Below are 23,558 nucleotides of genomic sequence, written 5' to 3' on the forward strand. Positions count from 1 at the left end.
AACCAGCGAGTACACGGACTGTACGTGCAATTCACTCCATGTCATGCCGACTAGTTCGTTATTAACAACACCAACCGATATTATCAGTGACGGGCAGCACAAAAGTATATATGTAGACGGAACATACAACTCGCGGTGCCGAAGGATAATATATACCGGCGGGACTAATGCATTATTGTGGCTGGCATGGTCGGGTATAAAGATGCATGCATGATACAGACGCTGTTGTCTTCTTGGACAAGCAAACGTACGTGTCCATATATCAATATATCAACACCGACTGACCGAACATGCTTTGCCGCGCAGCACTAGTGCATATGCATTGCATTCTACGGTAGTACAGTGTTGGGCCGTTCCATACCCGAATTTTCTTTGAACATTTAAGGGCCTCTTTGATTCATAGGATTGCAAAAACACAAAAATAGGAAAAACGTAAGATTGGAATGGCATGTCTATTGGATCCCTATAGGATATGAGTTTGTTTGATTGTGTCACGGGAAAAACAAAAGATTTCTTTCAAGAGGTTGGACTGGATGTTAGAATTCCTGTAAAATGTAGTACAGATGAATCCTTAGGAAAAAATCCTACGGGATTCAATCCTATGAATCAAACGATCAACGTAGGAAAAATTCTTAAGGAATCTAATCCTTCAAAGACCCTATGAAAATCCTTTGAATCAAAGAGACTCTAAGATTGCATTTTCTATAAAATTAGTGCATAATGCTTGTGAAGAAAAAGCGCATAAAATTCTATGGTTATAATATGGTGCCCTGCCGGTGAACCATATATAAATATTAAATTCAAAAAATACCAGTAAAGATAAAAAAACTGGAATTCTGGGGTATCAATCTTGGTCATTTATTCTACCCACGTATGAAGTTTCGGTGGTATCCTCGGTGAAGAAAATATAGTCAGACCTACAATTCATTCAATTCGAGTTTTTTTATATAATCAAAAAATGGTTCTGTTTACTGAGAATACCATGGATGTCATTTCTTGGTATTTTTAATTTTTTTTCTGGTTTTTTATTTCCCTTGTATTTTTGTGAATTTAATATTCATATAGGGTTCATGGGCACCCAGGAGCTACAAACCCTCGTCTACCACGGAAAATACACATGAGCTCCTTTGTGCCGTCCATCCTACCAACAATATCATATGTTTGTAAATGGTAGTTAATATCGCATTCTTTGGAGAGCTCTCCCGCTAAAGCTATGCATTTTTAATCACTGAATTAAAAATAACACTAATAGCCCATTATTTTCCGCTATAGCGCTAAATTTGGAGTCATTTAGCCCGCTAAGCTGCTATACAAAACCATTATTCTGTCTTATTCTTTTTTGTTTCTGATATATATGATGCATTGATGCAAGGCTTGGCTATTGAATTAGGAGATATGATTGGAGATCGGGTTTTGATGTTAGAACACGTGTATATGTCAATTATACGTGATATATCATATATGATGCCTGATTCTATACTTATGTTTTCAATTTTTCATGATTTAAGAAAAAACACTAAATGAGGCTTAGCCTCGCTATAACTTTTCATAGCTTCTGTTTTTTTTGCCGCCGCTAAATAGCATAGCCTGCTATTTAAAACATTGGTTTGTTTTGCTCAGTGACACCATAATAAAATTCACGATCATAGCTCATAAAATTAAAGTACTATATATTGCTGTAACCAAAGGCACGATAAAAATTACATGCATCTTTCTTCAGGGAAAAAAACTAGGTGTACAAACAATCGCCCACACATTGCTGCAGGGCTGCTTTTAAAACACAAATTAACAAAGAAGAACAAGAATCATGCACTGTATCCAAGAAAAAGATATCCATATCAACAATGGATGCCCGGCGGGGATCAGTAGCGGCTGCACTCGGCGGGGAGCCCCTGCGGGAACCTGTACCCATCGTTGCAGTAGTTGTAGCGCATGTAACTGCGCTCCGCCCACTTGACCGTGCCCCACTCGGCGCCGTTGAGCTGTTTGTTCATCCACCTGCCGCTGCCCGCATGGCACGCGCCGCCGCTCACGCAGGCGTTGGCGTAGAAGGTGCGATAGGAGACGACGAAGGGCGCGTTGGACCAGTTGATCGGGATCTTGCCCTTCTCGGTCGCCCAGTAGCTGCCATCCCAGAGCGTGGCGTGCAGCCTCATGGGCCTGGAGCTAGGGTAGGGGAGGCCGGCGAAGCGCTTGAAGGACCGGATGAAGAAGTTGTCCACCTTGAAGAGGATGTTCTCCGGGTTCCAGATGATGGTGTAGGTGTGGTAGTCGGCGGCGGGGTTGAACCAGAGATCGAACTGGTGCTCCTTCTTGCCGTCGCCATTGGCCCACACGTTGGTGTTGAGCACCACCGGGTGGCCCGTCGAGTTGCCCATGAACTCCATGTCGATCTCGTCGCGCCACTGGTCGTCACCGGATGAAAGCTGCAATTAACAGCAACGTTGAGTCTAGCTACTAAAGAATAAAGATCGATCGTGCCAGGTTAATAAGTTTTGGTCCTTGTAGAAGTAAAGCTGATGGACTTACGTAGAAGCAGGAGACGGTGCCGGCGGAGTTTCCCGGGATGAGCTTCATCTGGATGCTGAACTCACCGTAGAGGAACTGCTCCTTGGAGTTGAAGCCGGCGGCGCCGGATTGCTGGTTGAGGTTGAGCATCACCACCTGCTGGCCCGAGGCGTCGTACCCCGTGCGGACGGTGCCGTCCGTGTTGAACCTCTTGTCCAGCCAGGACTTGGCTGAGGCGGCCTGCAAGAGCGCCAGGGCCACGGTGAGCACAGCCAGAAAGCGCCGTGCCATGGTGGCTGCTATAGACTAGGGAGCTTCTTGTTCTTGGAATCAAACGAGCTTACAAAGTGGAGTGCCTTGTGTAGTGAAAAGAAGCACGGGAGATGTCGCGGTTTTATAGTGGTGCCGTCCAGCTGCTGTGCCCCTGCACTGTTTGTCGATGCATGCATGGGGCACATTTTTCTGCCGGCATGCATTATCGATCTGGTGGCTCGAAGGTCGTTACAATTATTCGGGCAGCACATGGGTACAATCTGCCATAATCTCTAATCGTTGGTGTGTTCATACGTACTCCAAGCCAGAAATTGGTGGTTTGATGAGATGTCTAAAGGAACACTTAGATTACTGTGGGACCCAGAAATTGGGTGGTGGAACCGGCCACTGATTAAGCCTATCAGCAAAACAAAGATTAAGTGCTGGAATCCAGTCGAGCGACACGTACGTACGTAGGCACCGCCACTGATGATGCCTCGCTAATCTCTCTCGGCCACTCATTCATTTCCTGAGTTGTGTGTTCGTCGGTTAACCACCTCGCCGCGCTCGAGCATCAAATATACCATGTTACTAGCATGCATAACGAAATGTAAGGACCTAATTAATCCTGATTAGCAACTAATCAGACAATTAAGCTATTATGGGGCCATTCAACAAAAAATAAACTATGATGGGTCGCTCAATGATGCATTGCGGGTTAGAAATGGAGTAAAGCTTGCATGCCACATTGGAACCACAAATAGATGCTTATATGATTTTAAAAAGATGATACTTTCTCTGTAAAAGAATATAAGAGTATTTTGGTCACTACTTGCGGAGCGAGTAAACGCTTATTTCATTTGCAAAAATGATTAGATTATAAAATTCACCGAAAGTACAAAGGATCTCAAACATGATAAAAATTACACCAAGATTTTGAGACCATCGCACGATCACTATTGACGTCAAAACGAGCCCGGGCGAGCCGCTGTCGCCACGCCCCTATCGGTGCGACTTGACCTTGTCGATGATAGCCGGGAAGTCGGCGTGCACGTGCCCCTAAGGACCAGCGTCCTCGAGCCGCAGTTGTCACCAATGAAACCCTTACATGGACATGAAGCACCTGACACTAAATCTTGCCATATGACGAGAAACCCTAACCTCACCGTCCAAGAAGACGGCAAAAATCTATGTCGAAACTCCGTCGACTACGTCCAGACGGGTGAATTTGAGGAGAATCGGAGCCCGAAAGATAAACTCGAAGAAGAATCATCATCCGTCCGAGCGCCGCACCTGCGAGGACCAAAAAACACCAACCTAACTAATAACGGGAGCGGAGGCACCGGGATTCCCCTTCCCGCTATAGACCGCCTAAATGCTAGATAGTGGGGAGGCGAATCCACGGACTCACTAGTGAAGCTTGGATGGAAGGGTTTGTCTTGGCCGCCTGGGGTTAGAGAAGGAAAAGGAGAATACTTCTTATCAAACCTCTCATTAGAAACTAAGCATACGTGTACTCTTGGTGCAACGATGAATAGTTTGTTGGCGTCGTTTAATTTTAATATTTCAATACTAAATCCCTATAAGACCTGCAGGGTGCGTCCCCTTTATCTGCATTCACTATTTGGCGCTTTGGTGACTATTTTAGTTGTTTTTTTAAACAAACAGGCGCACACACCTCGTCTCGTTGCACAAACTGCAAAAAAGTCGCGCCCGGCAAGAATCAAACTCGCGATCACTTCATCAAGTACAAAGTAGGCTAACCAGTCAGACACCTTCGCACTTGTGACTTCTCTCTTCTTTTTCTTCCTTTTATTGTTTTTCAATTCGCAGAATGCCCCTGGTTTTCTGGACCAGTTTTACTTTGATTTTATTAATTTTTTCTCTTTCTCTTTTATCTTTTTCCTTTTTTCAAAAAATGCCTAAACATTTCCAAGTTCGATGTTTTTTTTTAAATCAGTGAACTTTTTTAAAAATTGGTGTCATATTTGATGATTCTTTTTTTCAAAATTGATGTTTTTTGACAATATCAATGAACTTTTTTCAAAATTGAAGAATTTTTTTTTCAAATTCATGTACTATTTTTAGAAATTAATGACCCTTTCCAACATTGTGAACTTTTTTCCAAAATTGATAAACTTTTTTTCAAAGTTGGTAATTTTTTAAAAAAAATCTAAGAACTTTTTTCAAAATCAATGAACTCTTTTTAAAATCAATGAAATTTTTATCAATTTTTTAACTTTTCTCACAAATTGATGAACTTTTTTCAAAATGCATCAACTTGTTTTCAAATTTACGCTTTCTTTTTCAGACAATTTATATTGGGTATACGTTAACGTTTACTAAACAAAAGCTTAACTAGCACCGTTTTCCAGTAGTAGACAACAAAACTAATTTGGTCTAGTGGTTAATGCATTAGGCTCTCAATGTTGTCGTGCCGATTTTGAATCCTGGCTATCCCAAATTTTGGTTAGGTTTGATTTTTTTTTCTTCACATTTCCTTTTCGAGTAGGTTACTAGGCCGGCCCGCTACACATCGGTAGCGAGTTAGTGCCAGCCGGCGCTTAGAGCGCCCATTAGGAGCTCCCGTCTTTATCTCGCCTGCCCGTGACGGCGCTGGGTGATGGAGCAAGACCCTAGTGGGCCCACCCAATAGGATCTTGTAGTTTTGGTACACAGCTGTGTCTCATTCATTTTTCTTTTTGATTTTTTGAACTGTTGTTAATATTTTTGAAATATTCTAAATAAATATATTCTAGGAATTAAATTGTTTGAAATTTTGAAAACTTCCATCGAGCATTTAAAAAATGTCCATGCAGTGTAAAACATTTGTTCATCAATTTTTGTTTAAAATGGGACATAAAAAGTGTTCACCCGTTGTCAAAAATGTTTATTAATTTTCTAAAAATGTTTCTACAATGAAAAAAAATGTCAGATGCTTCTCAAATGTATTGTTCCATTCTAAAAAATGTTTGTGACATTAAATAAATTTTCACACATGTTTTAGGAAATGCATGTGACGTTTTCTAAAAATATTATACAATGTAAAAATATATATGTGATTATTATTTTTAAATCTTTTTGTACCATTCAAAAAAATGTTTGTGACATTTAAAAAAATGATCATGCATTTAAAAATTATGTTTGTGATGTTTTAGATTGTTTCAACAATGTAAAAGAAGCTCCGCTTATGTACCAAAACTGTACAACATGTATTTGAAAAAACAGGGGAAAAATTAAAAATGGACAAAAAATAAAAAATCAAAAAAAATTGCACGAAACCTTCCTAAAACCGGCTAAAACCATTGGAAGATTCCACGAACCGATGTACAAAACCTTCTGGAGGACCACTTCACTGGGTTGGCCCACTTAGACGACACAACAACTCGCGCCAGGCGCGAGGGAGAGCAATGTCGCGCAGGTGGTATGTCTCAAACATATCTAAATTTTTTAATTCTTTGCTATTATATTATCACCTTTATATACCTTTTATAGCAATTTATATTATTATTTGGACTAACCTGTTAATTTAGTGCCCAATGCCAGTTCTTGTTTTCTACTCCCTTCATTTTTATTTACTCCGCACGTATGCTTTGACTGAAGTCAAACATTATAAAGTTTAATCAAGTTTGTAGAAAACAATATGAACATTTACATCAACAAATTTATATGATGTGAAAATATATGCAACGATGAATCCAATGATATACACTTGGTGGTGTCTATGTTAATTTTTTTTACAAACTTGTTGAAAGTATATAAAGTTTGACTTTAGACAAACCTAATATGCAGATTAAATAGAAATGGAGGGAGTACTCGTTTTTGGTTTCGCAGGAAATCAATATCTCCGGAGGTCCAAATCACTTGCCAATTTAATACGTTTTTTGGGCAACAAGGAACTTTGGAAGCTTCGGGAGAGGTCGAGACGATCAGCAGGGGGGCCCACACAGCCACCCGACGCACCCTGGGGGTTAGGGCGTGCCACCTGACCATTTGGGGCCCACCTACACCGCCTTAGGTCAATTCTACCGCCATAAATTCATATAAATACCGAAACCCTCCGCCATATCTTCAGAAGAATGTTATCACCGCCACAAGCTCCTATTTCACAAAGATCCCATCTGGAGGCCTGTTTCGGAGTTCTGTGAGAGGAGGAAGCCATTGTTAGAATCTTTTTTTATCAACATTGCGCCTCCATGATGATGTGAGTAGTTCTAACAGGACTTAGGGTCCATAGTAGCTAGATGACTCTCTCTCTCTCTCTGGATCTTCAATGCCATGTTCCCGTGAGCTTCTCACATGATCGGGATCAATTCGATGAAATCAGTGGTGTGTTTGTTGGGACATGATGAATTGCCATTTTATGATCATACTGTTCATTGAAATCAATTGAATCTTCTAAGGTTTTATTTGCTCTATAATTAAATAGCTTTGCATGGTCTCTGATCTGTCTATCTTCTTTGGCCAAGTTCAATGGGTTTTTCTTCAGAGGGAGTGGTGCTTTGTAGTGGGTTCAATCATGCGGTGCTCTAACCCAGTGAGAATAAGGGCCAAGACATGTGTTGTATTGTTTCCACTAAGGGTGGAATGATGGGGTTTTGCCATATTGATTGGCTTCTTCCTGTCTACATTATGTCATCTTGTTTATTGCGATACTCTGTTTCTTGCATACTTAATATCTTGAGATGCATGCTATATAGCAGTTTTGGGGTGGAATATTAGTAGTAGATGAATTGGATTAACGGTCTACTTATCACGGACGTAATTCCTATATGAGATTATACCATGAATGATCATAGTCATAAATATCGCAATCTGATCAATTGCCCACCTGTAATTTGTTTACGATGCTACTTGTTGTTTTCGAGGAACCTATGCCCCTGGGTCTATTATCCATTACTTTATTCCTCCACACAATTGCCACTATTTTTTTGTTCTACTTTTGCTACTATTTTACTATATCACTTGTGTTTTACCTTGTAGTATTTAGCAAGACAATGGGCTTGACAACCATCTTGTCGTGTAGGTATTGTTGACTTGTTTAGCTTGGAAGCTCATACTAGTTCAATAAACCTTGGTTCTCTAACCGAGGGAAATATTTATTGCTTGCCGATTCACCCTTCCTCTTGGCGGGATCCAACGACTTTTGCGGGAGTAGCAAAGACTTTGCTAGCGCCGTTACTAGGGAATCTTCTCCTACACAAATACGTACCATACTCTCACATTACATACTTGTTATTTACCTTGCCTGTGTATGCTATATTTATCGTTGACACACAGAAAGCAAAAAATTGATATGGATCCTTCTCCACTAACTAGACTTTTCAAAAATTCTAAATATGATAAACCGATAGCTCATGATGAAGAAAATTCTATTGGGGAAAGCTCTTTGAAAGAAAAGATAAAGTTGTGTGTGTGCTTCTTTATCTTTATTAATTTTCTCTTGAAAATCATGAATCCAATTTTTATATGAAGTGTTAAAAGAAGAATTTTATAATGTGATTGATGAGAGTTCCATGAATGACAATGGTATTAATATGAATTGGATGAATAATGTTGTGCTAATAATATGCAAAGCTATAGGCTTGGGGATCCTGAGTTTGATGAACATGATCTTTTTAGCCCCCTACTAATGAAGAAGATTTAAATGAAAAGTATTTGGGATAAACATGATAATCTTTGATTCAAGTAGTGAAGATGACACCCTTGATGAAAATATTGCTTTTTATGGTGACACTATGTCTGTAGGCACTACTGATGATGATTTTGTTATGTCCACTTTTTTAACACAGTACAGACGCAAGCGCTCATACATACGCGCATACACTCACCTCTATGAATGCACCCACACACACCCTATCCCTATGAGAACTTTCGAGAGACTGAACCGACATATCATGTTGAGATTTATGAAGTCACCGTAGGCGCCTCTTCGTCGACGAGAACGTCTCCTCCCACTGAAAGTGCATCGCCGGAAATTTTGAAATAAATCCAAAAATAATGCGAGCACCAGGACTTAAACCCTGGTGGACTGGGGATACCACTGTCCCTCTAACCATCCAACCACCGATGGGTTTGTGTTCTGTCCACTTCTTATTATGATGATCATGATTGGGGAGATAATTATGATACTTATTATGAGATAAAAAAATTATTTGATCCTCATGATGAATATATTATTGATAATAATGTTTGCAATACTATTACAACTGGGTTCGGAAGAGTGTCAAATTTAGGTAAAAAACATCCCACGTGTTCGAAGAATGTTCAATTTTATGAGATTTTTGCTAAAGTGGATTTGGAGACGTCATGACTATAGTTGATGATTACCCCACTATTTAGAAGATTATAAAATTCGCATGCATATAGATTATGAGGAGAATGTTTTATATGATAGATATATTGTTGAATTTACTTGTAATCCTACATGTAATTATTATGAGAGAGACAAGTATGGTTATAGAAATCTTCATGTTACTAAGTTAATATTGTTAATGATTCATTCATCTTTCTTACATATGCTAGATCGTGTTTGCCATGATAATTTGTTTACTTATAAGATGTATATGCATAGGAAGTGGATTAGACTTAAATGTTTTTGTTACATGCTTTGCGAGGCTTGGTTTTGTGCTTCAATTATTATTTTCATATGAGCATCATTAAATCTTAAGCCTATCTTAATGGCTATAAAGAAAGAGCTTATTGGGAGATAACCCAATAGTAATCATTTTAGCTTTTTTTGAGTTAACATGATAATTGCTACTGTACTAATTATCTTTGTATCTTTTATTTTAATTTTTGTGCCAAGTTGAGCCATTGGGATGTTGCAAATGTGTAATAAGTAAAATGTCGTCCTTTTAAAAGTACATAAAGATGTGCATGCATGTGTGACCTTTTTTTTGAAATATGGTTTCTAAGAGCCAAGATGTGTGTACGACTATTTTATTGGCTTGAAAACAATTTTTGTAACTTTATTTCATCAACATTAATTAACGATGCGAAGGTAGCTACTTACATCACTAATTTGTCATTTTTTCAATTTATATCCCTCAATATAAGCCATGAAAACTCTAAAACAAGAAGACAATGAAAACACAGCTGCAATCTGTCAAAAACAGAACAACACGTAAAGATCTAATTAAATAGTATACTTCTGTAATTCAAAAATTCTGAAAAATAAGGTCGTAACTGAAATTTGTAATACAGTACTGTGTAAAAAATTTAGGATTTTATCACATCCCGTATGGAACAAAAATTTGAACATTGGAGGCAAAAATTTCTGTTTCAACACAGAACCTAACAAACATAGTAGCTAATACTTGAAAATAAATATGCATCTTGTCTTGACGGTACATGATTGGAAGATTTATTTTATATGTACTAACCTATTTCACGAGTTCTGTTGTGTTTTGCGTGGATGAAGTTTTTAAGATCGAGTGGGGACATCAGTATGAGATGAACAAGGAGTGGCAAGAGCCTAAGTGATGCGGAGCATCCTACGAACATCGTCATGTCAAGAATCCCACTGCTAAAGACACACCCAACACCTACTTCAAGCATACTAAGGTGAATTTCATTCTTAATCCGTGTCTTCTTGGTCCCCTTGAGGATGGTCCCTACCCTAATTTTGTGACTAGCAATACAAGGGGCTTGAAAACCCTTTTGCCGTGTTGGGGTCAAGTTTGTTCCGTGTTTTGTGTGCATGTACTACTTACTTTGTTCACTAGGAGAGCTCCTAGCGAATTGGTAGCCTTGCTTCTCTAACTGAGAGAAATACTCGTCGCTGGGCTACTTCACCCTTACACTTGGGGGAATCCCAACAACTCCTGCGGGAGCAAGCACGGTTGTGCAATGGTCATCTCTACTGTGAGGCGTATAAATAGCCCCCCTTCTACCTCCTTACCTTAATCCTCTCTCAAGATTTCCCCACCATTGCCAACACAAAAGCTCGAGGGGATTCATCCGATGTACATTCCTACCAAACCGATTTGCGCTCCCCCATCTCTTTCATCTTCATCAACTTGTTACTCTTGGGTGTTTGGGCACCCTAAACCGAAAAGATCACCACGGAGCTACATTCCATTGTGTTGGAACTTCGTGGTGGTGTTGGGAACCTCAAATTTAGTTGTGTAGATTGCCCCAACCTTGTTTGTAAAAGTCCCTATTGTTGTCTTCAAGGGAACCGCTAGTGGATTGACGACACCTTGCATTTTGCGAGGGTGTGAGGAGAATAGGGTGAGTCTTTGGGATGCTTGGGGAGCATTGTGCCTCCAAACCACTCCAACGGAGACATACCTCCCCCAAAGGAGAAAACTTTGAAAACACATCCTCGTCTTCACTTGGGGTTATTTCTATCCTTTACTTTATGCAACCTATTATCTTGGGTTTACTCTTGCTTGCACTTGTTGTTGTTGTGCTTCTCATATAGGTTGTCCACCTGGTTGCATATATATACAACCTATTTTACCGCTGAGCCTAAATTTGCAAACAAAGTTCAAACTTGTTAGTCGCCCATTCAACCACCCCCCTTCTAGTCAACCATACCGATCCTTTCAATAGTTCTAATCTTATTCGTTTGCAGTACCTTTGTACTCACTGTTGCTTAATTTAACTTTTTGCAAAGGAGACCCGATGACCCACAAGTATAGGGGATCTATCGTAGTCCTTTAGATAATTAAGAGTGTCGAACCCAACGAGAAGCAGAAGGAAATGATAAGCAGTTTTCAGTAAGGTATTCTCTGCAAGCACTGAAATTATCGGTAACACATAGTTTTGTGATAAGGTAATTTGTAAGGGGTAACAAGTAACAAAAGTAAACAAGGTGCGGCAAGGTGGCCCAATCCTTTTTGTAGCAAAGAACAAGCCTAGACAAACTCTTATATAAAGGAAAACGCTCCCAAGGACACATGGGAATTATCGTCAAGCTAGTTTTCATCATGCTCATATGATTCGCGTTCGTTACTTTGATAATTTGATATGTAGGTGGACCGGTGCATGGGTACTGCCCTTCCTTGGATAAGCATCCCACTTATGATTAATCCCTCTTGCAAGCATCTGTGACTACAAAAGAAGTATTAAGGTAAACCTAACTATAGCATGAAACATGTGGATCCAAATCATCCCCTTACGAAGCAACACATAAACTAGGGTTTAAGCTTCTGTCACTCTAGCAACCCATCATCTAATTATTACTTCCCAATGCCTTCCCCTAGGCCCAAATAATGATGAAGTGTCATGTAGTCGACGTTCACATGACACCACTAGAGGAGAGACAACATACATCTCGTCAAAATATCGAACGAATACCAAATTCACATGACTACTTATAGCAAGACTTCTCCCATGTCCTCAGGAACAAACGTAACTACTCACAAATCATATTCATGTTCATAATCAGAGGGGTATTAATATGCATAAAGGATATGAACATATAATTTTCCACCGAATAAACCAACTAGCATCAACTACAAGGAGTAATCAACACTACTAGCAACCCACACGTACCAATCTGAGGCTTGGAGATAAATATCGGATAAAAGAGATGAACTAGGGTTTGAGATGAGATGGTGCTGGTGAAGACGTTGATGGATATTGACCCCCTCCCAATGAGAGGATCGATGGTGATGACGATGGTGACGATTTCCCCCTCCCGGAGGGATGTTTCCCCGGCAGAACAACTCCGCCGGAGCCCTAGATTGGTTCCGCCAAGGTTCCGCCTCGAGATGGCGGTGCTTTGTCCCGAAAGCTTCCTATGTATTTTTTCCAGGGCGGAAGACTTTATATAGCAAAATATGGGCACCGGAGGCCTGCCAGGGCGCCCACGAGGCAGGGGGCGCGCCAGGGGGGTAGGGTACGCCCCCCACCCTCGTGGACGGTGGGTGGCCCCCCTCTGGTGCTTTCTTCGCCCAATATTTTTTATATATTCCAAAACAGACATTCATGGAGTTTCGGGACTTTTGGAGTTGTGCAGAATAGGTCTCTAATATTTGCTCTTTTTCCAGCCCGGAATTCCAGCTGCCGGCATTCTCCCTCTTCATGTAAACCTTGTAAAATAAGAGAGAAAAGGCATAAGTATTGTGACATAAAGTGTAATAACAGTCCATAATGCAATAAATATCGATATAAAAGCATGATGCAAAATGTACGTATCAACTCCCCCAAGCTTAGACCTCGCTTGTCCTCGAGCGGAAGCCGATATTTAAAATATGTCCACATGTTTAGAGATAGAGGTGTCGATAAAATAAAATATAGACATGAGGGCATCATGATCAGTTTAGAACAGCAACATATATATACATAAACACTATTCTGATCACGGGATCAGAATAATATTCTGATCACAACATGAACTTCCCGAGTGACGCGCCTGACCTTCCCCGAGTACTAGGTTGAACTTCAGCTAAAAGGTGTCCAAATGGGGCTTGCGATATACCATTGGATAGCTATGGACATCAGTATCATGACCCAAGTTAAATTTTTGGAAAAATGTAAGCGGTTTAAGAGCAGTTTTGAAAACCATTTTTTTCATACAAAAAATGTGAATCGTATTTTCGATCGCATTTTTAAACTGTTTATCGGAATGAGGCAAATAATATGGCGTTGGGAAGCTGCTGCAAAACCACTCCTTCCACATGTTGAAAGTTTTCTCTGATTCCCTACGGTTAAAGAGTAATTCGTAAAATCGTAAAATTTCGCAAACCGAACACCCGAGTTCGTATTTTTGATGCCATTTCTAAATGGCTAATCCAATTGAGGCAAATAATATGGCGTTAGAAAGCTTATGAAAATGCGCTAGTTTTTTATGTTAAAAGTTTTTTCTAATTTTGAATGGTTTAAAAGTAAATTAGAAAATGGTACAAGTTCCACAGAGTTCATATTTTCAAGCTAATTTTTTAACCGTACGTCCAAATGCAGCAAATGATATGGCATTGGAAAGCTTGAAGAAATGCAAAACTCTTCCGTATATATTGTTTCTCCTAATTCATTACGGTTTTATGCCAGTTTTGAAAATGGTTAAAAACGTATTTTGCCGTAATTTCTACAAACTTTATCGGAATGGGGCAAGTAATATACCGCTAAAAAGCTACGGAAAATGCGAAACTTTTTCATGTTGATGGTTTTCTCTGAATCCTGGCCGTTTTCAAGTAATTTCGAAAATGGCGAGATCATTCGTTCCGCCTTTATCGTGAAACAGATTTTTCAAAAATGCACCGCGTGAAGAACCTAAACTTCTCGGCATGTCTACTTGAACTTCACTCTGTTTTTCACATGTTTTTTTCTCATAGCTCTCCATCCACTCACCGGAATTGAGAAAGTGATATACCAGTGGAAAGCTGCTGTAAACACGCAAATTTCCCGTGTTGATCATATTTTTCATACTCGCGACGATTTTAAAAGTTTTTCAACTGAAATTCATTCAGTGTAGTTGGTGAACTTCCTACCATTTTAACGTTGAACTTCTGTGACATATTTTTGTTTGTAATTTTCTCATCCATTCATCAGTGTTACACAAATGATATTCCTTTTGTACAAACTTCTTTCACAATAAATTTGTTAACTTTCTCCGACCGAGGACTTGAACTTATAACAAAAAAAAATTGGACATTGCCTTTTAATTCATTTTTCTCGTATTAAACACACACCATGTAGTACATGAACTTTTTCCATTTTTATAATTTGAATTATTTATTTTCTTTTTTAAATCAAATTGCTCCCAAATAATAACTGAACTTTTTTGTGGATTGAGAGAATTATTTTAAAACGCAAAAAACAATTTCTTGTTGTGTTTTGAACATGGAAATACAAGGTGAACCTCTCTCGCAAGAATTCCTGAACTTCCCGGGACAGAGCACTCGAACTTCTTTTTATTTTATTTTTGAACTTCTTGTTTCCATTCTTCAATAACGAGGAAAAAATCTAAGTTTTCTATAATCATCGAACTTCTCCATCTTTTTAATATGGACTTCCTGGTTTTATTTCTTAATTTTCTTTATGAAATTTTGAAGCGCTCTATTTTTAAAAGTTGAACTTCTTGTTATTTTATTTTTGAACTTCTTGTTTCCACTTTTCAATAACGAGGAACATCTAAGTTCTCTATAATCATCGACCTTCTTCATCTTTTTACTATGGACTTCCTGGTTTATTTCTAAATCTTTATAATTTTAATTTTTATTTTATTTTTGAAATCAAATTGCTCCCAAATAATAACTGAACTTCTTTGTGCATTGAAAGAATTGTTTTAAAAGGCAAAAAAACAATTTCTTTGAACTTATCAAACTTCTCCATGTTTTTAATTAAATATCAAACTTCTCCATGTTTTTAAATTGAACTTCTTGGTTTTATTCTTCAGTAACGAGAAAAACCGAGTTTTTAATGTACATTGAATTACTCTATTTTTTAAAAAGGAACTTCTTAGTTTAATCTTTAGTATTGGGGGGATTCTGAATTTAAAAAAAGGAAAAACTTTTTAAAACTTTTTTTGTTGTTCCCTTATTTTAATTTGAACTTATTAGTTATTCTTTAGAACGAGAATCTGAGGTTTTTATAAACTTTGAACTTCTCTGTTATTTTAATTTGAACTTCTTAGTTTTATTTATTTAGTAACGAGGAAAATTGAGTTTTTTGAACTTCTTTGTTTTAAAATTTTGAACTTCTTTGGTTTTATTTTTTGATAATGTGAAAAATCAAAATTTCTTATAGACATCGAACTTCACCATTTTGAAAATTTGAACTTCTTAGTTTTATTGGTTAGTAACAGGGAAAATGTTTTTCATAGGAACAATGATACCACACCGTTATTTTAATTTCAACTTCTAGGTTTTATAGAATATGGAAAATCGGTTTTTATACAATCTTTTGAAATACTCCTCCTTTTAATTTGAACTTCTTAGATTTTTTTACAAACACAGAAAGTACGTTATAAGGGTTTTTGAACTATTTTTTATTAACTTTTGCTCAAATTTTATGAACGTCCAAATTTGTCTTTTAGTTATTAAAAACTTCATTTTTTTAACGTGACCTGCTTCGGTTTTTAAATTTGAACTTCTTATAGAATTTTGTCGCGACATTTTATGCATTTTTTGCTTTTCGATGAAATGGCCTAGGCGGTCCCTTTTTTCATTTGATAATTTTTCTTCTATACGTGGTACACGTGAACTTCGGAATTTCTGAAACATGAACTTTCGTGTGCTATTATTTTATTTCATGAAACTCCATTGTTTTTATTCTTTGAATTCCATGATTTTTTTGTTTACATTATTTTGGTTTGAACTTCGATGTTCGTTGCACCTGAAATTTCGAAATCACACATTTTTATACACATTTTCCCTTGAATCCAACATGTGCAAAAACAATAGGAAATTTAGGGCATGAAAAGCAACATTTTAAAACATGTAATTGGAGGTCGGACATCCCGCAATATAAATATCTGAACCGTGCACGAAGGTGCACGTGAACTTCTTACTTTTATTTTTCGTAGAAAATGGAAAGAATTTGAGTTTTTCGTAAACATCGAACTACTCCTTTTATTTTAATTTGAACTTCTTTAATTTTATTCTTTAGTAACGAAGAAAACCTGTGTTTTTTTAATAAATATCAAACTTCTTTATTTTTATAATTTGGACTTCTTGGTTTATTGGAAATACTTTTTTCCATTTTTTGAAATGGTAAAACAATATTCTTTTTATGAAAAATAAATATCAAAGTCATGTGTTATGTTAATTTGAACTTCTTGCTTTTCTTTAGATACAATTTTTTTTGAATTTTTTATAAACTTTGACCTGCTAATATATCTTTGGCAAAATGAAAATTTTCACCCCTAATATATTTTTTGAGAAACAACTCTTTTTTGTGTGGCTAGGGTTTTGGATTTAGCTCCCGTGAGATCAACACCCGTCAATCAAAGAAAGCTTTAACTAGTGCACCGTCCATAGAATGCAAGTAGCACTAGGAGTACTAATGTATGCTCTTCTCCAAACAAATAGTAATTTTTTATACACAAAGCCATGTTTGCTTTTTTCACCACACCTTTTGGTCCTTATCTCTCCATCTTATCTACTAGAAGTAACCACCACCACACATTTATTCCTTGTTCTCTCAACTCCCTGCCACTTTCTCTACTCAATAATACGATAGCTAGCAAAATGGATGCAACAACCATAGCTACAAAAGTTCAGGTTCAGGAGCGCTGCGGAACGACTGCTTCGGGAATTGGTCAACCTCGCTCTTCCTCCGCTGACCTCACGACATCTTGAGCCCAGATCCATCCCCAGCCCCGAAGCTTCTCAATTGTCTGCTTCCATCCTGTCGCTCCCTTGCTGCATCGTTCTGCAGCTATTCAGCGGTGGGCAACTCGCCCAAGAAATTTCATGCACTTGCTGAGGAACCCGAGGCGCGGTTGAAGCTGCCCCTGTCTCTCAGGTGACCGGATCTTGCAAGAAAAACTAAACTTCCACTTTAGCAGGTGAGGCAGGGCATCGAGTGGAACGATGCTATGGTGTAGAGGTGGCTCTGCAGGCCAGGGAGGCCCTTGCTTGACGAGGCGGTGGCCTATATCCCCGCCGAAGGACAAATATATGTACCTGCCTTTTCTTCACTGTCTGACCTGCTGCTTCTTCCTAGTCCGGCCCGCTACATCCTCACGCAAGTTCGAGCACGACAAGCTTGCCTTGGTGGAAGACCTCAACGCTGAGGAGGTGGATTGACTGCATCTGCGTCAGCAGCAAGCTGGGGACTACGATGGAAGGTGGCCCTGGACTGCACGTGGTTGTGCCGGTTGGGCTCAAAGCCAAGCATGGCCATGGCGAAAGTGCAGCGACTGGATCCCGGTGGCGCACAGGAAGAAGGTTGGGGCCTCGCACCGGAGTAGGCAGGGGCCCGCCGTGCCGGCCTCGCACAGGAAGAGGCAGGGTCGCCGGCGGGCCAGGAGGAGGTGGGGTGGGGAGGGGCGATGGCGGCGTCCTCGCACCACCGGAAGCAGGCAGGGACGCCGATGGTCACGCGCCCGGAGGAGGCTTGGGGGGCGGTGGCATGCCGGGCGTAGACAGGTTAGCGGTGCTAGTGCCAGGAGGAGGCGGAGGAGGCGACGCTAGGAGGTCGCGCGGCGGCGGGATCTGGCAGAGTGGCGCGCGGGGTTACAAGCGCCGGCGTTTCGGGGGGCTGGTGCCGACGGGTCGGTGGGGATCAAGGAAGTGCGGGAGGTGGAGATCACGGGAGGTGGGGGACGGTCAATCGTTTTTTTTTGTTCCAGTGGGTTCGGGAGTTCCGGAACACCGAATCGGGCCTATATAGGGAGATCGTGATGCAAATAACTATTCTAATCCTGAGATTAGAATAGTGCCACCCTATATGTTAGGGATATTACTACTGGGCGTAAACCGGCCTATTTAGGCCGGGTTAACTTCATCAGTAGGTAATTATATTAAAGCCCAAGAAGGCAGATGAGGGCTCAAGGCCCATAGTCGGTTCAAGACCTGTAGCCGTAAACCGACGTTGGTATGTAACTTGTGTTATGAGTTAGGAATAAGTAGAGACCAAATCGGACACATCTATGAGCCGGTATTGGGAATCTGTGAACCGACGGGCGTCACCCATATATATAAGGGGACGACCCGGCGACGGTTCAGAGACAGACAACAACTCGAGACTTAGGCGAAGCTTGTTTGCTCCCTAGTCATCGAAATCCCATCAATTCCATCACAACTAGACGTAGGCTTTTACCTTCATCGAAGGGGCTGAACTAGTATAAAATCTCTTGTGTCCCTATATCCGCTTTAACCCCTTCAAGCTAACCCGTTGCGATGGCTCCACGACTAAGTCCTTTCTCTAGGACATTTGCCGTGACAAAACCATGACAGTTGGCGCCCACCGTGGGGCGATCGCACGATGGTTTCAAATTCTTGGAGGGCCGCTTTGAAGGACTCGAGGGCTACGTCATGGGCCGGATGACTAAGAGTCGTAGCGGCAAGCTCTACATCGATGATGCAGGCTGGGGCCCCGAGGCCGGCTCAGTTGAGTACGGGTACCGGGTCCCCTTTGGTGGCATACACGTTTTCATCGGCAAGATCGGTGAACTGGGCCCTGAGCCGGGCATCTGCACCGACCTCGTCGAAACGGCTCAGCGTGCGCGGTCCGCCCGGGTTAAACCGGCCGTGAGGCGTGCCTTCGTGGGAGTCATCCACGGAGGAAGTTATGAGGGTGGATCGGAATCCCACGACGAGACCGTCGTTTGTTCCGACGACGAGTCATCAACCGGAGAAACCGAATCTCTATATCAGCTACAAGACGGACGGATTGGGGGTTGTTCCAATGGTGACAGTATTCCGGACCCCTCTGATCTACCCAACCGAGTTGGAATATTCATGGCTGGCACACAAGCAGCACTTCATTCTTCGACCGCTGCGCCAATAACCTCTGATTCAGCAGCAGCGACAGCTGCTGGGGCAGGGAGCTCTGCGCGCCCGCTGGCTCAAATTCTATCAGATCTATTTGATGCATTGGCTATGCTTATGGCAGAAGCTAATCTGGCGGATCAGGAAGTCCACAACGCGGAGATTGCAAAGGTGAAGGAAGAGATCACCCAGGCCAAAGCGGACCTGGCAGCTGAGGATGCCAGGATGACCGTAGAGCGGGCCGCTTTAGATGCACAAGCCTACAGGATCATGTTGGACCAGAACGCGTCGCATGAAGTCATGAAGAGGAAGTACCGATCCCGTTTGCCTTCGGTTTTCAAGGCCAGAGACCTTTTCAACACCCCAGGAGCAGGAACCAGTAATCCGCTGGAGGTAAACCGGGCAGAAGCCCCTGCGACCGGCGCGCCGGTTCAGCCCCGTCGGATGGATCTGCCTCGTCAAAACACTGTTATACCACAGGCTGTTTCGACACCTCCGGGTCACTACTCCAACCCGATGGACAATCTCGTTGCCGCTGCTGCATGGCTGGAGGCCATTCCAATTGAAGGTGACTCGCCGCAGGCAGTAGAGACACGACGGGTCAAGGAGCTTCTGAGGATAGCTTTGGTCCAACAGGAAGCATACTCGTACAGCCGCGACCGGATCCACTCGACCCCCCGTCCAAGTCGGAGCTATAGCAGACATATGGATGAACCAGCAGTGTCGAGTAATGAACGACGTGGAGCACCCCGTGGCAACAACCCGGCGGGTGGTGCTGATAACGCTCGGGAAGTGGTGGACCGGGCCCGAGCGCGCAGGGAGGCCGAGTTAGCCGCACAGTATCAGGCTCGGCAGCTCACGCCGGTTCGTCCAACTATCTCGATCGAACCTGGTGTTACTTCTAGTTCTTTGGGGGTGCCTTGCCTTGTCCCCGCTTTACGCAATGTGCGCTTGCCCAAGGATTTCAAAGGCCCGCACAAAGTACCAAATTACACGGCGGATCAACCTCCAGAGACATGGGTGGAGAGCTATGAGATGGCCATGGAGATGCTTGATGTGGATGACGCGGCGTGTGCGAAATACTTCACCATGATGCTTGAAGGAACGGCTCGTACTTGGTTAAAAAGCTTGCCGGCTAATTCTATCAGTTCATGGGCCCAATTATGAGCCCGGTTTATCAGCAATTTCAAGGATACATGTAAACAACCTATGTCGATAGTGGACTTAGCTGCCTGCGTCCAGGAGGAAGGAGAATCGACGACTCATTGGGTGCGCCGGGTTTCACAAGTGTTGCATTCATCAGACCGCATCAACGCTGACACCGCAGTATTAACCCTAGAAGGCAACTGCCGGTTTGGGCCCCTAAAGCTGAAGTTGGGACGGATGAAGCGTCATTACACTGACATGGGGACCCTCATGGCTGCTTTGGTAAAGTATGCTGATTCTGATAGTACCACTAGTAGAAAAAGGGTCAAACGTGAAGCACATTAGTGCCGGTTTGTATTTGAGCTGGCACTAATGTATACATTAGTGCCGGTTCCAACGGCTAGCCGGGCCGCTTTCATTAGTACCGGTTCGTGGCGAACCTTTAGCACTGGTTCGTGCCACGAACCGGTACTAATGAGAGTGGTGGCAGGATGTTGTCAGAATGGGGCCCCTCCAGCCCCTTTAGTACCGGTTCGTGCCACGAACCGGTACCAAAGGTCGTCCTATATAAACCCTTCGTCCACCAGCACTCTGTTCTTCCCCCTTTCCCCTCTCCCTCTCCTCTGTTCTTCCCTTCTTCCTCTCGAGTTCATCACAAAATTTGCCCAAAATTTGTCAAGATTTGAAGGCCCTCATCCATTCAAATGATCACAAAGGTTAGCAACTTTGTCCTTTCATCTCTCATTGCTAGATTAGCTCTTGCATTGGTTTATATAGTGATTAATTTGTGAGTTTAGTAATTTGGGAGGATATATATATATGTGCTAGTATTTGATTTATATGCAATTTGAGGTCAAAAATAACACTTAGTTTGCATATGTAGGTGTGGTTTACTTAGTGCCTTCTAAATCTCCATCGTAGCCACCGTCGATCGCCCGCACCGTCCCGTCGCCGGCACCACCTTGTGGTGAGCCTCTTGTTCATGAAATTTTATATAAAAATTGATGTTTGTGTGATTTTGATATATAGTTACTCGTATAATTATCTTACCCGTACGTTGTTTGTTATACATATAGTGCCATGGTTTTGATATCCGTCCCCGTCGGCCCTAGTCCTTGTTATGATTCGGATGTGGTATGCATATTCTCTTTTAAAACTAGTTGCCATTTTGTGTTTATGACAAATTATGCCCATCAAGTTGACATAGAAATTTTTTCTAGGAGGTATGTGAACCGGAAATTCCAACCGACCCTATTGCCGAGAGGTTAAATTTAGTTGAAAGAGAAAACGAGTACTTGAAAGAAAAATTGAAAAGAATTGAGGGGGAGAAGATGGAATTGGAGTTGCATGTTGCCGATGTCGTCGATGATCACAAGATCAAGATGGAGAAAATGCGCTTGAAGATTAGAAAGATTAGAAAATATGCCATCGATAGTGAGGCTTGGTATCATTATGCTGTTGGATCCATTGTTACCTTAGTTGCGATCTTGATCGTATTTGTTGTTGCATTTAAATGCTTTAGCTAGAGAGTTATTTGTTTGTTGCATTTAAGTGTTGTATGAACTTTATGTATGAACTTGTATTAATTGTATGAACTTGTATTAATTTGGTCTATTCGGTGTTGTGTAATGAAGATGAGCCGGCAATGGATGTACGATGACCGATGCTCTCCCCAGTTCATTGAGGGCGTGTATACTTTTCTGCTTGCGGCTGAGGCAAACAAGCGGGCAGATGGTTTTATGCCTTGTCCATGTGCTCGCTGTAAGAATGGTCACAATTACTCTACGTCAAGAACCATTCACGTCCACCTGTTTAAGTCCGGTTTCATGCCCCATTATAATGTTTGGACCAAGCACGGAGAAAGAGGGGTTATGATGGAAGACAATGAAGAAGAAGAGGACGACGACAGCTATCCTGGCCATGGGTTCCCTGAATACGATGATACAACAATGGGGGAAGAAGCTGAGCCGGTAATGCGGGAAGAAGCTGAGCCGGCAATGCGGGAAGAAGCTGAAGAAGAGGCATCAGATGAGCCCGTTGATGATCTAGGTCGGGCCATTGCCGATGCAAAGAGAAACTGCGCAAGTGATTTGGAGAAGAAGAAGTTGCAGCGCATGTTAGAGGATCACAAAAAATTGTTGTACCCGAATTGCGTAGGTGACAAGAAAAAGCTGGGCACCACACTGGAATTGCTGCAATGGAAGGCAGAGAATGGTGTATCTGACAAGGGATTTGGAAAGTTGCTGGTAATGATAAAGGATATGCTTCCAAAGGACAACGAATTTCCCGACAGTACGTACGAAGCAAAGAAGGCTGTCTGCCCTCTAGGGTTAGAGGTGCAGAAGATACATGCATGCCCTAATGATTGCATCCTCTACCGCGGTGAGTACGAGGATTTGAACGCTTGCCCGGTATGTGGTGCATTGCGCTATAAGATCTGCCGCGATGACCCTGGTGATGTCGAGGCCCGGCGCCCCAGGAAGAAGATTCCTGCCAAGGTGATGTGGTATGCTCCTATAATACCACGGTTGAAACGTTTGTTCCAAAACAAAGAGTATGCCAAGGCGATGCGATGGCACAGAGAAGACCGTAAGAAAGACGGAAAGTTGAGAGTACCCGCTGACGGGTCGCAGTGGAGAAAAATCGAAAGAAAGTACGGGAAGGAGTTTGCAGATGACGCAAGGAGCGTATGGTTTGGTCTAAGCGCAGATGGCATTAATCCTTTTGGGGAGCAGAGCAGCAACCATAGCACCTGGCCTGTGACTCTATGTTTGTATAACCTTCCTCCTTGGTTGTGCATGAAGCGGAAGTTCATTATGATGCCAGTGCTCATCCAAGGCCCTAAGCAACCCGGCAACGACATTAATGTGTACCTAAGGCCATTAGTTGAAGAACTCTTACACCTGTGGAATGGAACAGGTGTACGTGCGTGGGATGAGCACATGGGGGAAGAATTTGACCTAAAGGCGTTGCTGTTCGTGACAATCAATGATTGGCCTGCTCTCAGTAACCTTTTAGGACAGACAAACAAGGGATACCGCGCATGCACGCACTGTTTGGACGATACCGACAGTATATATTTGGCTAATAAGAATGCGTACCTGGGACATCGTCGATTTCTTCCGAGCAGGCATCCCGTAAGAAAGAAAGGCAAGCATTTCAAAGGTGAGTCGGATCACCGGACGAAGCCTCGCCACCGTACTGGTGCTGATGTACATGATATGGTCAAGAATTTGAAGGTGGTCTTTGGAAAGGGTCCTGGTG

The 23,558-nt window shown here is 41.8% G+C and overlaps 1 protein-coding gene across 1 annotated transcript; it reads right to left on the reverse strand.

The window, feature by feature from the left end:
* Positions 1 to 1,653: 1,653 nt before the first annotated feature.
* On the reverse strand, positions 1,654 to 2,881 carry LOC125521983 (xyloglucan endotransglycosylase/hydrolase protein 8-like). The gene is made up of 2 exons (XM_048687047.1): positions 2,530 to 2,881; positions 1,654 to 2,426 (listed from the first exon to the last, which is right to left on the reverse strand). The coding sequence occupies exons 1-2, from the start codon at positions 2,797 to 2,799 to the stop codon at positions 1,863 to 1,865; spliced, it is 834 nt and encodes a 277-aa protein (XP_048543004.1). The 5' UTR covers positions 2,800 to 2,881; the 3' UTR covers positions 1,654 to 1,862.
* Positions 2,882 to 23,558: the final 20,677 nt, after the last annotated feature.

The sequence above is a fragment of the Triticum urartu genome, chromosome 7, assembly GCF_003073215.2.
Source record: "Triticum urartu cultivar G1812 chromosome 7, Tu2.1, whole genome shotgun sequence".
NCBI classification, from domain to species: Eukaryota; Viridiplantae; Streptophyta; class Magnoliopsida; order Poales; family Poaceae; genus Triticum; species Triticum urartu.

Bases quoted from the DNA above. Each gene is read 5' to 3' on its own strand.
- LOC125521983 (XM_048687047.1), bottom strand. From the start codon at position 2,799: ATGGCACGGCGCTTTCTGGCTGTGCTCACCGTGGCCCTGGCGCTCTTG. The intron at 2,427-2,529 runs GTAAGTCCATCA...TGTTAATTGCAG, and splicing joins GCACCGTCTCCTGCTTCTAC to CTTTCATCCGGTGACGACCA.